An 18,251-nucleotide genomic window follows, 5' to 3' on the forward strand; every position below is an offset into this window, starting at 1 on the left:
GGGGTTTGAGTTGAAACTTCAGTTTGAGTTCAAATTTGAGTTTGCTCCAAAGGCTGTGCTCTCACATATTCTCACAAGAAAAGAAGGAATTTGTTTGACGTTTTATTTGCTTGATTGCTTTATTACCCAAAGATATATATTAAGTAACTAAAGTAAGCAATCTTACTGCAGGTTATGTTTGGTTTCTCCTTTGTTTAAAAAGTTTCCTTTAACTTAAATGCCTTGTAAATAAACATGTTTAAACCAAGGATTATCACACAGCAAGGTAGCTAGATGAAAATACCCTCTTAAAGCATCTCTGTCTTAAGATGATAAGTCCTTTGAAAAGCATATTTAAAAATAGTTTTAAGTTCAAGTTTCTGTTTGTGGGAAGTGTGGGAGTTGTCCAACAGGAAAATACCAAAGGCAGAGAGCTTGCCCTGGTTATGGGCCTAAAAAAAAGATGTCTTCATATGTGGAAGATGGCTAAATTGTATCAGAATACATACTGTATGGTAGTGCAAAATCAATAACATTTTCAGCACAGGGGACTTAAGTGTCAATGCGTATCTCATTCTTAATATTAAAAAACACGTGCAAAGGTCATTTGTATTTGTCAGGCTTTGTCTTTGGGAAATAACTTGTAGCACATTGCTTCTGGTATTGCCTACTAAGGAACATTAAGGAAATCCAATCTGGTTGGTTGTCCCCTTGAGGTGTTACCCACAGCTGCACATAAGGCTGCACAGTAAAACCAAGATGACCAATATGCAGGAGCATAGAAAATAGTGCATTTGAAGCAAGGTAGCTTGGGAGCTGCTCTAATTAGTCTGAAATTGAGTGCAGGAGGTGGAGAAATGTAAAAACATTCAGATTCAAATGGAATAACACAGATCAGAGTATTCAAGGAGTTCATAAGATGGGTAAAAACAAGTTTAAAGCTGCTAGAAAAATGTAATCAAATCATGCTGCTGTAGTAAGCCCTCTAAGGGAGTTATAGCAAGGGAAAATAGACCTTAGTTACTTAAAATAATTCAGATGTTCTTGGCCATTTGGCCAGAAATCTGTAACACAATCATGCTGTAGGAGATGTGGCAGTCTTGTGTTGATTGTGTGGTGTTGCATGATATTGGAAAGAATCCTGAGAAAGAAGAGAAGGGAATAACAGAAGGTATAGATTTAGCATTGGTAGATTGGGAGAATACAACAGTTTGTTCGTCATCTGTGTATTACAAGTTTTTATACTTTCGAGATCTCTACAACTGGCAGTACTTCCCTTATGTTCCAGTTAGAAAAATGTGTGAGTTTTGGTATTTTATGAAGTGTTTGGTTCAAGGATGCACAGTGAATCAGTGGCAAATCTGAGATTGTTCTTTGGCGTTTTGGAACCTGTGTAATAAATGGGTGGCTGCCGACGTGGAAGACTTGAGGAAAAGCATCCACCACCGTTTCGATGTCTGCAGACAGCTCTTTTCATCTTCCCTACTGATACTTTGAGTAATGGAAGGTGGTGAGATCATGCTTTTGCACTGACATAAGGCAAGTTACGGTGACGCATACTGTACCTACAAGACCTGACTGACAAAACAATGATCTCACTCTTCAAATCAATTAGTCTGTAGATTATTTTCTGTAATTGGTAAGGGAATGGGGTAGGTCTTGATTAAAGGCAAAACTGAAGAACTTACTTAATGTGTCGATGGTGGTTTTTTCACTTATTAGACCAGTGATTAACTGTCAATAGTGCTCTTGAAGAGACCTCAAAAATGAGCAGTAGAAAGAAGTATTACACATTGTAGATACCCGAGTTTATTTATTTCCAGCAAGAATAATACTAGAAATCAGCACCTTCACTTAATTAGCTGGTGCCAATGTGATGACCACCTACAGGTCACAGAAATCCAGAAAGAAAATCATAATCTCTTCTGCCAAAAGATCACATGATATCAATATATTTTAAAGCAGTATTTGAAAATAAGTTAGGAGAAAAGGCTGCAACAGGATAGAGGACAGGTTAAATTATTTCCATTTAATAGATGTATAGTTTGAACTCCTAGTTAACAACTTTGTGTTGCTATAAATCAGTTTCAAGATTTTTGTCTTCCTGACAATTGAATTGCAGGCTCAAACTTTGTACTGTGCAACATCCCACCTGCTTTACATTCCCATTTCATCTCTGTGAGACCATGCGGCTACATATCACAGCCTTGGAACTCACCTGTAATAAATGTGAGGATTTCCAGGTAGCTTTTTAAAAAACATACTTTATAGGCAACTTTGAATAAATAACTTTCATGTTTGCCTAGGTATTGATGTATCAAAGTGAAATAAAGTATAAGAAAATAATTTGTATTTACATTTTTTTAAAACCTCATACAAAAATGTATGGCAATATCATGGATTGTTATTGCTTTTGGAATTACACATCTGGAAGCTGAACATGATATTCTTGATGTGAGCTCAGGCATCTCTTCGGATGCAGCCTATTTGATCAATAGGTATGATTCAACTGATAGCAAAGTGTGTCAGAGAATATGTTTTCAGTAAATAGGAATATGATTCAGACATGAGGTAAGAATGAGGCCACGTAACCAAAATGAAATTAATTATAATTGCTAACGTTCTTGTCACCGCTTCAAACAGAAATATGACAATGAAGTTGCTCTAGAGTTGCCTAGAGGTATTACAAACAGGATGAGTTTAGAATCTTATTTCTAACCATTCTCTTATTTAAGTGTGACTTGGAGGAACTGTTTAGGGAAAAGGTTGAATTAGAGAAATGTCTCATATCTCCATGCAGCTGCATGAAAGCAAACTCTTAGTTGGTATTTGCAGGCAGATAATCTTGTAGCACTTTATTCACCAGTTTTTATTATAGCTTATGTTAATATTCAAAAGATTGTTTTGCATAAGAATTGAAGGCATGAAAAGCAAACTAGAGAAATGAAATAAGCCTGCTTATTTGAGAAAGACTCTAGTGTCAATCAGTAAAAAGTTACTGATTTGTAATTACTGGTTTGTCATTGCTGTCAACAGTCCAGAAGACACAAGGGCTTAGAATGCTAAAGAAGAATGTAATTTAAAATGTGTCGACACCTTCTATTTAGATTATTTCAATGTAGTTAAAAGCTTTTAAATGCAATCTGTAAAAAGTATGTGGTAAGAGTGCCTTAGAGCTTAATCTTAGAGTGCCTTACAGTCTACATGGGAGGCCTGAAGCTGTTGGCTAGTTCTCCTATCTGCTTGTTTGTTAAAACTATCAAGAATTATGTTTCCTGTGACTTCCTGGAAAAGCTAATGAGCTGCCAGTAACTGAAGAGGAAAGAATAAAACAGTCTTGACATATTTCTGCCTATTTGTGGATCAGGAGTTTGACTTTCATGGATGTTAACATAAGCAAAACATAGACTAACAAACCTTTTCTTGCTATATCTTCTGAGGCCCCACTTCTCTAGGATACAGCATCCTACTGATTGCTGCCCACTGGATTGCCCAAGAAAATAGTTAATAGATGAGAGATGAAATTTCTGAAGGATAAAAAGGTCAAACTGCATTTTTACATAGAAGATTGACCATAGACTGAAAGATACAGCATCGGTCTTTCCCTTGTCCAGGCTCCTGCTGAGTTCAAAGGTTCTCTCTCCTCTTTATTTACCCAGGAATGCTAATTCAGTCACTCAAAGCTATGGCTTCTTGAAGTAGCCTTAAAGACTTAGTATTCTTGATCTTGGATAAATCATTCTCATAAAGATACATTTTTCTTATGTTGTTTTCAGTCATGTTGACGGTTCTGATACGGTAATATTTTGACCTTAGGGATGCTTTGCTCTTCCTTAATTTTCATGGCCACCATCTAGGTTGGACTCAAAATTTTGAGTTTGTGGTAACTGACTGATTAAACAACCCTAAAAGCAGCATCACTGAGACACTTTACAGATTACACTCCCCCACAGTGTGTACCCTCTACAGCATTTAGTTTCCAGTGTTGTATTACTGTATGAGAATCCACACCAGCTGAGAGAAATGTGTAAGTTGGAAAGTAAGAGTATTTTAAAAAAACAAGCCTCCAAGTTTGCACAACTAGAAAAGAAACACACAGGCATGCACATACCTTCACCCAAAACATCCTCTTCTCAAATAAACCTTTTCTATAACACTTCTTGGATTTTTGATGAAAGTGAGATATAAATGTGTCCTTTTTATACTGATTTTTTTTTTCACAAAATGTTTTGGATTGTAAAGTAAACTTTAGTACTGATTTTTAATTTTTTTTTTCTGTTTTCTCTTTGCTCAGTACATTACACTTTTGGAAACAGGTCGGGGAACGCACATAGTTTGCATTCAGACTTTGTTTTTCTCTGGCATGTCTTCTGGCTTCTAAGAGAAATATTGTTAACTGACCAGATGTCAGTTGTGCCAATGCACACATACACTCCCTTTCCACATTGTTTCTCATGACTCTTAAAGTTCAAAAGCTCTCTAGTTGCTTAAAAAATCCTACTTGATATAAAAGCAGTTGGTGCCTATCCTTTCTTTGTTTCTGGCTGGCGTGAACTAGGTTTGTTACTGTAAGAAGGTTTCAAATGTACTTGATGTAAAATTGAAATAAGCCAAGCATGATTTTATATATGAAAGCTTCTCACTCAGCAAACTTAATGTGATAAACCAACAGACACTCTCCTGTGTTTTCAGGTATGGTTTTGATATATACCTCCTACAGCTTTTTAAACATGAAAAATTGCTATATATGAAGTTCTACTGACTTGGAAAATTAAAATCAAGGTCTAGCCTTTAAGGTAGCTCTGATGTATTCTCTAAAGAAGGAAGTTTTGTGCATAAAACGTACCTCAAAACCTAGCATTCTTGTGCATGAGTGGCAGAGCTCTGAGACTATATTCACCCAGAGAAATATCCAATTCTTTGTAGGGCAGGCATCCATTATTTGTATTTCTTGACACTTAGGCACTTTTCCACTCTAAACCGCAACACGCAGCCTTTTTCTGAGATTTGCAACTTTATAAAGATTAAGTAAAAGTCTTTACCTTTTGATCTCGTGCTGGTGGCTTTCTGTTTTATCCTTTACAGAGGAACTCCTGAGGGTAAGCTTCAGTATAATCTGAAAAACATTGTTTCCAATATTTGCCTAAGTAATACGTCTTGAGTGGCGTTCCATTAAATATTTTCTGCATGCCTTCTGCTTCGAGTTCTTAAATAATTGTCCAAGGGTTCATCTTCAGGAGCAGTGGTGTGTGAGAGAAGCCAACTTCTGCAACTGCAGTAGACAGGCAAATTGATTGCTTTCTGCTTGGGGAATCTGGTTCTGCCTGTTTGAGACCCAGCCTTGCTGAGAGGCGGATCACTGCTGGAGCTGCCCAGGAGCAGGAAGTGTTTAGGAGCAGCTCCCTCCCTAGAGAGATGCCTTGTAAGCTGCAAGTGGAGCACTGCCTACCTATGAAGCACAAGTGTAAGTGCAGGGATTGCTTTCTTCTACACTGAAATATGAAGGAAAAAGGAAGCAAGGCTAGGTCACTCATACATTTACTTGAAAGGGGGGAAAATCTAGCATAATAATATCCTATATCACAGTCAGTACCATAAAAATGTTTTAATTACATTTATAAGTTTGTGACCTAAAGGCTGAAGTTAGACAGGGGCATGCAGCTGGAAATGTTTGACCTGTGCTAAACCATTTCAGTTGTCAGGGAGCAGAAGGTGGAGACATGCTACTTTTCCAGATACAGCACCTCAGCTGTATTTTTTTGAATACAGTCAGTATTGCAACAGGAGTGCTGTGGAGAAAATGGAAGCTAATTGACCAGAAAGACAAATCTTTTACCTTTTGAGATATTGGAGGTTAAAAATCAGCAGCTACTGCAAGTCATAGGACATTAGCATCACACTCATGCTGGGCTATGCAGCTTACCAACATTTCGTTCTGCTTCAGCTGTGATTTGTAGAATGTGCAATCCAATAACATAGTAAAGATTGCAGTTACTTAATCTTGAGGTGAGAAGGGAATAGGCTGTGGCAACACAGTCTGTGTTCAAAAATATTTTCTTCAGTTAGATCTAGATCGGATTTGACAGCACTGCTGAGGAATACTTTTTGAGACTAGGGGCAGTGCAATAAGATTTTCAGATTGTGACAAAGATAGGTTAAAATGAAAAAAGTGGTGATAATTGTTTCTAGTCTCTTAATTACTTTCCATAGCTTTCTTTTTTCACTGGTTTAGCTTTGGCCCTGTTTCACAGCAAAATACTGAGAGGACGTTACTTGTCCTAGTTGGTTGGTGAGAATCAGTAGTGTCAGAGTATCATAAGCATATTGAAAATGTCTTAGCTTCTTTATATGCATTGAACAACAGTTAGGGAATCTCCGCAGTAAGCCATGTAGAATACAAAGTACTGTAGAGTTACTCTCTTAGTTGAGAAATGGGAATGGATTATCAAAGCAGGGTAGGTGTGGGAAAAGCCTTGTGCTCTTTCTAGCTCTGCAGGCAAATCAGCAAAGTTGATCAACAGTAGGATGTAAGGGTTTTTATCCCCAAGTTGATAATAGGTATGTGAACCTTTTGGACTGCAAATAGTTCTTAAGACTGATGAAGAGAGGATGGATCTTTGAGAAGCTGTCTTCATAAGCTCTATCTGAAAGGAAAGATTAGGTAATGAGTCATAGCGTATGAGGTTAACGGTGACAAGAAATGGCTTTTTCAGCTGTAGATCCAATGCAGCTTTCTCTTTCAGTGTCTCTTTGAGGTTAAAAACTCTTTTGGAAGTAAAGTCATTAAGAACTAAGGCTGTAATACTGCAAATCTGCAAAACGGGAAGGAATGCATTCTTAGATCAAACCAAGGTACTGACACGTTCTGCTAACTATGGAGTGAATTCCTACCTGCCATTGTTCCTTCCTTGCAAGGAGTTTGATAAATCTGAAGTACAAGCCTTGACCTAACATTCCTTAAAAGTCATTTGATGATGACTTGAGATTTCAGAAGAAAGGCTATATCTGTTTCCAAAACAATCTGCCATTACATTAATGGAAGCCAAATATTTGTGCTTCTATCCAGAAAGCTGAATCAAAGTTCTCTTGCAAGGGAAGGGTTGCTGAATTTCAGAACAACATTAAAATTAGATTGCATTGTGTGCTTATATTACAAAATGATCTACGCTGGTTCAAGGCAAACTGCATCAGTTGTCATGCTGAAAAAATAGTACCTTTGAACAGGAATAGTCTGCTGCTAGTGAAATATTATTTAATATATTTTCACACTTCCTAGAGATTTACCATACTAGCTTTTCATTAAAAGCAGGTAACGGAAGAGGAAAGACTGTATACAATATTGTCACCAACAGTTTTTATGCAACAACACTTTTTTGACTTGACCCCTTTGTAAAGTTTTGCTTATTCTTAATACAACTCTCAGACCCTCAAGAAACATGAATTATTTCATACGTGTTTGTCTCTTTTTGTTCTTGTTTGTCTGTTTAAATATATATTTTGGATTTCTATCTAAAAGTCTCCATTTGTAACTAAAATCTGCTTGTAAATGAACTCAGAAAACTATTGACCAACGTGATAGCAAGTTTACTTTTTAAAGTTTCTTCTTAGGGGATACAGCTGCTCATCTAACACATTCCTAAACACTTAGGTCAAGTTACCTTGTTAATCTTTTTCTGACATTTTCTACACATTTCTTCTTGTACACATTTCCTTTGCCTCTGACAATTTATCTCTTTCTGCATAGAAGACATTTACTAGTATAAGTATATGTTGCATTTTAGCTATTTTCCTAAAGAAGTGAGGCATGATCATGATGCCTGTAATCCATGCTGCCTTCTTGGATGTTGACCAATTTAAATCAATTTTAATCGAGAAATCAAGATCTTGAGGATAGTCAAGTTATGGATTGGATGCAATTATGGAGTATGTGGAAGACAAATCTGATAAAGAAAAATGGTCCATCAAAAAAATTAAGATGCTTTTCTTCTGGAGTCTTCTTAGCTACCATATGTCTAAGAAATAAGACAATGATGACACTTCATCTTACAGAATACTTATTTTGTAAGCTGTGTTTCATATATCTTTTTTTTTTCTTTCTTCTGTTTAATAACAAAGTATGGTTTTTAGTGCTATTCATTCAAGTTCCTCCCTCCAAGCCTTGAATTTTACTTAAAAAGAGCAGGTTCAAAACATTACAGATCAAGTTGTTTGGATTTGGAGAGAAATTCTGGATAGCAGGCAGACCCAAGGTGATCATCATAGAATCACAGAATGGTTTGTGTTGGAAGGGACCTTAAAGATCATCCAGTCCAACCCCTCTGCTAGTGACAGGGCCCAAAGCCCTGTCCAACCTGGCCTTGAACACCTCCAGGGAGGGGGCATCCTCAACTTCCCTAGTCAACCTGTGCCAGTGTCTCACCACCCTTGTAGTGAAAAATTTCTTCCTAATGTCCAATCCAGATCTGTCTTCTTCCTGTTTGAAGCTATTCCTCCTTGTCCTGTCATGACATGCCCTTGTAAACAGTCCCTCCCCAGCTTTCTTGTCGGCCCCCTTCAGATATTGGAAGGCTGCTATAAGATCTCCCCGGAGCCTTCTCTTCTTCAGGCTGAACAACCCCAGCTCTTTTAACCTGTCTTTAGGCATGAAGCAGTATTATGTGGGAAGTGCACATGGTTTGGAAAGTTGCAAAGTTCTGAACTTTGATTCATAGACTCCAACAGATTGTGCTGTGTAGCTTTAGATGTAGATTGGTTGTCTTTTACATCCATCTTCCTAGCTATAAAATAAAATTGCTTTGTCTATGGGTGCTTAGTAATTATTTAATACTAGTATCTGTTAAATATAGTGCATGGACTAATATGTTCATTAAGTAGAAAGAAGAATTAAATCTGAAACCAGACATTTTCTCTTTACTTTCTCTTTCTTCCCCTGCTTCCTACTTTTGTCACAACTTTAGCTTTTGGAGCTGTGAGATTTTCTTATGTCAGGTTGCAACTGTTTCATGTGATCTTTTTTCTGTAGGCTGGCAAATAAGCAGGACAGAGAAGGAGCTCTGTCAGAAGCAGATGTAATTGAAGCCTTATCTCTGGAAAAGCTTGTCAATGAACACAAGTGTCTATGTCAAATTGTAAGTGTATTTTAAGATGCTTCATTTTCTAATATTTATGTAATGCTTGCAATAAGGAGGAGGATTGTGCCACATAGTGTAAAACTGAAACTAGGACCCTGCAATCCGAGCAAAGATACAGTACGTGTTTCTGTTTCACAAGAAGTTCTGCTGTTCACCTTGACGTTCTGCTTATGGATATGTTGAAGAAATCTTTATAACAAGGCTCTCAAAGTGTACCTGCTGGTCCGCTCTGAAACCATGTAATAAAAATTAATTGCTCATAGAGTTTAAAATTTGTTCAATTGGGCAGCAAGTTTAGTATTCTGCCTTTTTCAAAAAGAAGCAGGAAATTGAATTTGCTTGCGTTGACATTCAAGAAGGACCACTGTTCACATGTGATGTTTGTCTCATTTCTGTTCATAGCTAAAACCATCGTTTAGTGTGAGTTACCATCTGGCAAACAGTAAGAACTTAATCTAATTCCTAGTGCATCTAATTTCCAGCACAGTAGTCATCAAAGAACGTTGTTAGATCTAGTTAATGTCTGTTCTAAAATGTCTACATTTCAGATGAAGTATTCACAGTCATGTTAAAAAAAAATAAATAAAAAAGGCAGGTGAAGAAAAAAAACCAGAAATCTATGTGAAGCCTACTTAATATTGGTCAATATTTTGAATAATTTATCCTAATCTTTAGTCCTTGGAGTTTTTATTAAGCCTTTCTTTTGATCAACTAGTTCGTTAGTTAACTATCTGTGGGCTTCACTTATATAATCTTTTCCTAACTGCAATAAGAAACGTTTTAAAAAATAATGAGTGTTATGCTGTTATTAACCAAAATAGAAAAGCAATTTTGCAAAACTATTTCTCTCTGGTATTTGGGTTTTAAAAATTTAAAAAGACTTAATTCTTTAGTGAGAGTCGCAAAATTCAGAGGAGTACATATTGCTATTGTTTTCACAAGAAAGTTAGGTTACAGAAGGGCATAGCTATGTTCATTATGTCATGACTCTTTGAGAGCTTTTAAGTTAGTGGATTTTGCACTACGCATATAGCAATCATAACAAAAATTGCAAGTTCACAGTTTTTTCTGAGGGACTTCTGTGGCAAAAATATTTCCTTGCAAAGCATTGTCAATATAAAAAACTGGAAATATTCTAGTGTATTTTTTTCCAATATTTTAGAATTACTTAATTTATGACACATTCCAATAAAATGCTGTTCTCATTCTCAATTTATATCTTGGGTCCAATCAACAAAGAAACTGGATCACATACTCTTAAATCATCTTAGCTGAAAGCAGCTGAGAGTCTTATCTACTCAAATGGGCAGCTTCTTTACTAGGTGCATTAAAGGTCCCAATGTATTTCAGTATGATGACCCATGGGGTGAATTTGAACAGGGACACTATGAAACAAGATTTAAATAAAATTAGGCAAGGACCAAAAAAACTATTGCTTGTTCTTTTTCTTTTATGTCACACAATGTCGGTGAGAGTGACCTTCACTGTTTTCTTTTTATATGTTTGTGTATTCTGTATTTCTAAATTTTTGTATTTTTTAACTGAACTATAGTCACAATAATCTTTGTGCAAACCTAGAAGAAAATTGCCCCAGTGCTCTCTGTTGTTTTATCTTCATTTTCTCGGAGAAACAAGATGTTACTGGCTATACATCTTCTCATTGATTAGGATCTGCTAGAGAATATTGTAGTGCTCCATAGTGAACAACAGTCATATTTGAGCCTTAATTTAGACTAAGTAGGAGTGTATTAAAAGGCAAACAAGATTTGGCACTCTGGGGGACATAACAGGTCAGAATTATTTTTTTCTGTTGCAAATAGTACATACCATACCTAAGTATGGTGCCATCTAAATGCTTGTCAGATGGAGAGAGAACACAGAGGGGGTTTTTTAGATTTTGATGTTGGGGAGTTAGTTTTCTTTAATCTTTCTTCTTTCATGAACACAAATCCTGAACACAATCAGTGTGAAATATAATTTCTTCATGTAAAGTACATAGCTGGACCTATTCAAGTGTTATTCAGAGAACAGTTTAAGAGACCCATACAGTGCTCCAAAACATTCTGTAAAACAGTTCTGAAGAGATCGTTACGAGCCATCCAGTCATTTTCCATGTTCTAAGCTAGAATCAAGCCATATCGTTTTTATTCCAATTAAACCCAATTATACTTGTCCTCCTGACTATGAACATGAAGAGCAAATTATTCTTTTCCTATTTTGCAGTTATGCTTTATGTTTTTGAAGGCTGTTATCACATCTCCTTGAAGCTTTTTAATCTCAAAAGTAGAATCACTCCTTTTCCTTTGATGTTTTCTTACCAGATGTGTGTTCATAACCTATTTGGTCTGATTTTTCTCACTCTGTTCCTCTTGATTCCTTCCAGTCAATCCATGTCTTTGAAGTGTTGCATCCAAGCTAGATAAAGTATTCCAAACTAACGTAACGATGGGGTTTGCACCCATCTTCTAATAGATTTGCTTAGATTAAGTTTCTCTTGCTTGGTGATGAGAACATAGTGACAAGAGTTTAACTCCAGTCAAGCACCTCTGTTTACAATATCTGCTCTGGTCTAAAAAACTGAACTGGTTTGACAGTTTTTCTGACAAATTCATGCTGGATTTTATTTATCCCATAGGTACATATTAATAAAGTCTAACATTTATTTCATTAACGCAAGCTAACCTGATTCTCCTGCATCTCATTTTTTCCATTTCACTAGATAAATATAACACATGCTATTATAAAGCAGCAGCAAAACAGAACATACATATTTGACATTGATAAATTATATCTCTACATAGATGCATAGGTATGGATGTCTGTAGAAACAGGTGTGTAAATATGCATATACTCACTAGGTGTATATGTAACTGTTGTGTGTATATGTAATAGGTGTGTATACGTATCTATTTAGAGATAGACATGCAAATGTTTTTCTGTGCAGTATTCTAGTATTTTTTTGGAAAAGCACTGGAAATAGTGAAATTTCCTAGAACCAATGTGATGTATATCTTGGCAAAAAAATTTCCTAAATTTATAGAATGCCTTTATGCACATTTATTTTCCATACTTCTCAGTGTTTTGCAAGCTTCAGAGTAAACAGGAGTTGTTTGACTGATTTCTTGTTTTCAGTCAGAGAATATGATCTGAACTGTAATAATTTTCCCCTCCTTCTCCCTGTATTTACAGGAACCTTGCTCAGCTGTCATGGGCTATGGGAAAAAAATTGATAAATCTATTAAAAAGGGTTTACATTGGCTTCTACATACCATAGCAAAAGATTTTGATGACTTACATGAGCGCATCCAAAGAGACACTACAGAACAAAAAGCATATGAAGAAGAAAAGAAACTAGAACGAGCTGAGCGAGTAAGAAGGATGCGAGAAGAAAGGTATTTTCTCTGTAATTTCTCCTTCCTTCCCTTCCTCCCTTTCTCTAAGAGGCTTGATTCATTCCTGTACACAGAGCTTGTGGGAGCCAAGCTATCAAGGTTTTAAAGCTTACAGGTGAAGAGCCTCCATATTAAAAATAAGGACCTACAAGTTTTTGCCTAGTTCACCCTCTCTATTTTATTCACTCTGTGCTGGAAATGTACCATGAATAAGAATTGCAAGGTAGTTGTGGAATAAATTAGTCCTTGCTAATATAACCTCACAGGAGGCTATCAGTAGGACCCCTACGGAAAAGGACTTGCGGGTACTGGTGAATGAAAAGCTGGACATGAGCCATCAATGTGCATCTGCAGCCCAGAAGGCCAACCGCATCCTGGGCTGCATCAAAAGAAGTGTGGCCAGCAGGGCGAGGGAGGTGATTCTGCCCCTCTGCTCTGCTCTGGTGAGACCTCACCTAAAGTGCTGTGTCCAGCTCTGGAGCACTCAGTACAGGAAGGACATGGAACTGTTGGAGCGGGTCCAGAGAAGGGCCACAAAAATGATCAGAGGGCTGGAACACCTCCCCTACGAGGACAGGCTGAGAGAGTTGGGGTTGATCTGCTTGGAGAAAGCTGCTGGGAGACCTTATTGCGGCCTTCCAGAACCTGAAGGGGGCTTACAAGAAAGCTAGGGAGGGACTGTTTACAAGGGCAAGTAGTGATAGGACAAGGAGTAATGGCTTTAAACTGAAAGAGGGTAGATTTAGATTAGACATTAGGAAGAAATTCTTCACTATGAGGGTGGTGAAACACTGGAATAGGTTGTCCAGTGAGGTAGTGGAGGCCCCATCCCTGGAGATATTCAAGGTCAGGCTTGATGGGGCTCTGAGCAACCTGATCTAGGAACACTGACCCTGCTTACTGTAGGGGAGTTGGACTGGATGATCTTCAAAGGTCCCTTCCAACCCAACAGGTTCTATGATTCTATGATAATTCTTATTTTGCTGTTTTGTATAAAATCAGTTTCTTACTGTAAGAAACAGGTTATTCTTGATTCAAGTGTAATTCTGTTTCATTTTGTGTTTTAGTAAATCCCCAGATGCTTTTCATTCATATTTGCTTTCCTGAATGTTTTCTCAAAGCAGACTTCTTCCACAGTTTGTTAGTAGAAATTATCTTGTTCCAAATGGAAAACCAGAGGGAAGTAGTCCTGATAAGTTTTAATACAGTAATGGCCATTCCTTCCAAGTAGCATGGTTTCATGGGTAGATCGGTGACCTCCTTTTCACTCCCATCTGTGCCTCTTCTCTCTCAGTACTTGTAGCTGTAAAGTAGAATCACAGAATCATTACGGCTGGAAAAAACCTCTAAGATCATCAGGTCCAATGGTCAACCCAGCACCACCATGCCCATTAAACCATGTCCCAAAGTGTCACATCTACATGTTTCTGAACACCTCCAGGGATGGTGACTCCATCACTTCTCTAGGCAGCCTGTTCCTGTGTTTGACCACTCTTTCAGTCAAGACATTTTTCCTAATACCCAAACAAACCCTGCTCTGGTGCAACTTGAGGCCATTTCTTCTCATCCTATCACTAGTTACACGGGAGAAGAGACCAACACCCACCTCACTACAACCTCCTTTCGGGGAGTTGTAGAGAGTGATAAGGTCTCCTCCCCTCAGTCTCCTCTTCTCCAGACTAAACAACCTCAGTTCCCTCAGCAGCTCCTCATAAGACTTGTGCTCCAGACCCTTCACCAGCTTTGTTGCCTGTCTCTGGACATGTTCTAGCAACTCAATGTCCTTCTTGAGTTGTTTGTTGTAGGTGACTTCCTATGAGCAAGTACTACCAGATCAATTGATGAAAAGTGTTTGATGAACATATACTTTATTAGTGATATATTATTTAATAGTAATTTAATGTTTCTTACACAGAGATCTGGTACTTTAAAAATAACTAGTGCTGGTGCAACAGCAGTATACTGAGGATTATGTCTTTCTGAACTTTTCCGGGTCTGGGTTAAGCAAATATGATTCCCTAATTGTTACTACATATATGTCATATATCCTGTCCTCAGAAACTGCTTCCACTTCCTGAAGTGGTGTGCTCCCATTCTGGCACAAAGCAGCCTGTCATTCTGATTGCTGTAGAATGTTTTGCAAAACAGAGAAGCATAGTGTAAAAATCAACTGGCATAAATTGGAGGAGTTAGGTGACCTAATAAGTGTTCTCTGTAATGTAAAATGTATGGCTTGGCTTCTTCATAATTCTCTGTTCATTTCCCCTTTCTCCCTCCCTCCTCTGAAAAAAAAAAACCCAACAAAAAACAACAACAACAAATCCCCAAAACACTAAAACAAAATCAACATAAACCCAACAACTACAAAGGGAAAGAAGGAAGAAATGTACCTGATGAGGAAGACCCTGAGCCTGGGAAATCAGAAAACCCCTTCCAGCCTATAGCTGCTGTAATTTCTGAGGTATGAGAATATGTGGAAATCTGGATCGTTTTAGACCTACCACTAACAAATGTCTGAGAGGTAATAAGAAAAATGGTTCATTTAAAAGAATTGTTCTAAATCTGTCTACTCAGCATTATTTTATTTATTTTTTTCAAAACTTGGCAATCTTGTTTTGTGTGCATTGAATTAATGCTTTAATGTTAAGAAAATCCACTATTATCGAGTCAGAGACAAAAAGTTTTGTAGACAGAGTAAAATAAAGGTATTGTAAACAGGTGACTGAACACATTTCCTACTGAAACTATTGGATATTCAGGAGTGGAAAATATTCAAGGTCTATTAGTTTCATGCAAAGTGCATTAGTGATGTAGTGAGTCGTATAAAATCTCCCTGACTACTTCAACTGTTTCAGTTTCTGAGCATAACCTGTTTTCTGTTGAAAACTGACAGAACTGAGAAGTTTTCTTAGCTTTGAAATATGAAAAGCATATTAATGTATAGTTTCCTTAACCTTTGTTTCTGAGTTCAGGTTGTTCTTATTTATTGTAACATATTTTTTTATTCAGTTGCCTTGAGATAACATCATCTCAAGAAACACATAAGCTCTCAGAGACTTTTCCAGCGAGTAACTCAAACATTTGCTTCTCTCCAGGACAAAAGCACCAATATCCATATATCCTGTAAAATCAGCACTTTATAATAATATGCAGAGTAAGAAGAGAAGGGTATAGTCACAAATATTGCAGCGATGGTGATTTAGTGATATATGAAACAGCCTATCATTGAGTCTGCATGACACAATTGGTATTTGACCAAATCATGGTAGCACTTTCTGGATACTTAAAACTCTGTGCATGTATGTTTTGCTTTAACTAAAATATTTTTAAAAAGACAAACTCAAAAGGTAAGTGAAGAGGAAGAAATTAGGAGTTTTCTAACCCTTTGCTCAGGATGGTTGATGTTATATAGCTAGCATATTTTGACATGTGACCAAAAAGAAAGCAAGAAAAACTATTATTATCCTAAAGACAATTAATTTTGTTGTTCTTTCTTTTTCTTTTCCTCCCCACCACCTTTCTCTGGACAGAATATTGGAATTTAATTTCTTCACCCATTTGAAAATATTTTTCTGTCCCCCATCTAGCATAGAAAATACTTTTAGGAATATTTTGAGTTTTAAAATAACCTTCCTGTCTTAATAGTCAGTTCATAGCATTAGAAGTTGTTAAAAAATCTTTTACTTTTCGTTAGAATGAAAAACAAATTGAAAAGGAAAATAAGAGGCAAAGGTTGGAGAGTGAAAAGGCTACGATTGTCTTGAGATCACAAACCGAGCAGGAACAAGTGGATGCTCAGCACTTATCAAGTAGCAGTAGCCAGAATACAAATGATAGTAGTCTAGAAACATGCAATTCTACAACTACACAGCTTCTGCAACATGGAGAGAATGAACAGCAAGCCTCAGAATGCCTTGACTCAGGTAAAACTGCTTCGTTTTAGTGTGTCATTTAATGTTATTTTTCACACAGTTCTTCCCTGTCTCTGTATTATTTTTCATGATACTACACGTCAATTTAGTCTACTGAAAACATAAAATGCACCATTAGGTTATTGTATGGGAAAATCTGCTTCGAAAAAGTGCATTTTTGCGGATGTGACTGATAGTGTAGCTGAAACTAGGTTAATTTTTATCATAATCAAATATGTGGTTCACTTTCCATCAGTACCAAGCTGAATTGAATTTCTTTATTAAAACATGATCTTTACATATATTTTATGCTTATATTTTATTTTCTATAGCAAAATGTTGTGTAAATTTCATATTCCATATGGTTTTGTGTATAAGTTTGAACTGAAAATACTGATGCATCTCACCCTGACAATTGTATTAAAAGATGATCTAACATATTCTCTGAATATAACTATATGATGTGTACTGCTTATTTCTGTTTGATATAGATAACAGTAAGAAAAAAAGTAAAAAACTAAAATTAAGAAGAGGCCACAGAGTAGAACCTGTTAATACAGGAGATGCTGTTCCCAAAAGTACTATGCCACCACCAGCTCTTCTATCAGGTAAATGCACTAACAATCAATAATTGATGTCTCAGTTTTTGGTTATTAAGACTTTAAAATATTCACTTGTGAATGATGAAACTGGAATGGTCTTCATACAGAGATATGCGACTAAATGTTATGCTCCAGGAAGTATTTGATGCAGTTTCCCACTTCATGATATGAACTTTCAGTAATACTGACTTGATCCATTCCTTGGAGGGGAAGATATTATTGCTTTCACAAAAAAAAGTCAGACACTTGACTACTTACTGATGAAAAAGTGATTAAAAATATCAATATTTTTAAGGGTAAATCGGTTTATTTTTAAGGTATTTTATCATTATTCACCATGTATACAATATGTTACATACTTCTGGCATTTCTAAATGCTTTGATTTCTCCGAAAGAGAACTGGCTTCTATAGATTTCACCAGAATCAAGTGCAGTCATGGCGTGTTTTGACTGTCTTTGTTTTCCTTTAGTTGGCTGGAGAACTCCCAGACTTAGACTTCGAAAACTTGAACCTCTTGGTAAAACACATCATGCTGGTAATTGAAAATATTTTGGGTTTTGTACTTTTTTAAAGCATTCTCCATTCACTTCTACATTCATTTCATTCTTCATCTTTTTTAATTTCTTAATGCAAATTTTCATCGACCAAAAGCTAACCTTTTTGCTTAGTAGAAAGCATCTTCTTGGTTTTTTCAAGTCTTATTTCTATTTTTTACCAAAAATAATAATATTCTCTGGTTCCCTTATAAAGTTTGAAGTGGCATGGGATATCAGAAGCTATAAATGTTTCATGAGACTCTCTTTTCACAAGGAGTCACATGGAAAAAACGAGGGGTAATGGACACAAGTTGCTTCTGGAGAGATTTCAATTGAACTCCAGGAGAAACCTTTTTACCATGAGATCAATCAGACATTGGAACAACCTGCCAGGGGAAGTGGTGAATTCCCCTACGTTGGTCAATTTTAAGAGTCAGCTTGACAGGGTGCTGACTCATCTCATTTAAACTACACTTTTACCTTGAGAGGTTGGTCTAGATGATCCTTGAGGTCCCTTCCAATCTGGTATGCTATGATTCTATGATACGATTCTCTGAAATGTTCTGAAGTTATTCACACAGCAGCATGTGCCTACATATTATAATAACAGAGTAACAAGACCAGTTACTTTAAGAGTCCAAACACATATTGCATATTGCATTCTAAATGAAAGTTTCAAAGTATATTTCCATTTTCCTT

The 18,251-nt window shown here is 36.7% G+C and overlaps 1 protein-coding gene across 1 annotated transcript in view; it reads left to right on the forward strand.

Annotated features, from left to right (window-relative positions):
* Positions 1–17,551, forward strand: part of ARL13B (ADP-ribosylation factor-like 13B) — a gene marked incomplete at its 3' end in the record, with an annotated part of 36,719 nt that extends 19,168 nt beyond the window's left edge. Inside the window, exons 4-9 of the mRNA XM_010184235.1 lie at positions 9,002–9,107; positions 12,300–12,503; positions 14,847–14,963; positions 16,197–16,425; positions 16,905–17,021; positions 17,486–17,551. Of these exons, the coding sequence (XP_010182537.1) occupies positions 9,002–9,107; positions 12,300–12,503; positions 14,847–14,963; positions 16,197–16,425; positions 16,905–17,021; positions 17,486–17,551 (839 nt within the window). The remainder of the gene's footprint in view (positions 1–9,001; positions 9,108–12,299; positions 12,504–14,846; positions 14,964–16,196; positions 16,426–16,904; positions 17,022–17,485) is intronic.
* Positions 17,552–18,251: the final 700 nt, after the last annotated feature.

This window comes from Mesitornis unicolor, unplaced genomic scaffold (genome assembly GCF_000695765.1).
Source record: "Mesitornis unicolor isolate BGI_N332 unplaced genomic scaffold, ASM69576v1 scaffold18475, whole genome shotgun sequence".
NCBI classification, from domain to species: Eukaryota; Metazoa; Chordata; class Aves; order Mesitornithiformes; family Mesitornithidae; genus Mesitornis; species Mesitornis unicolor.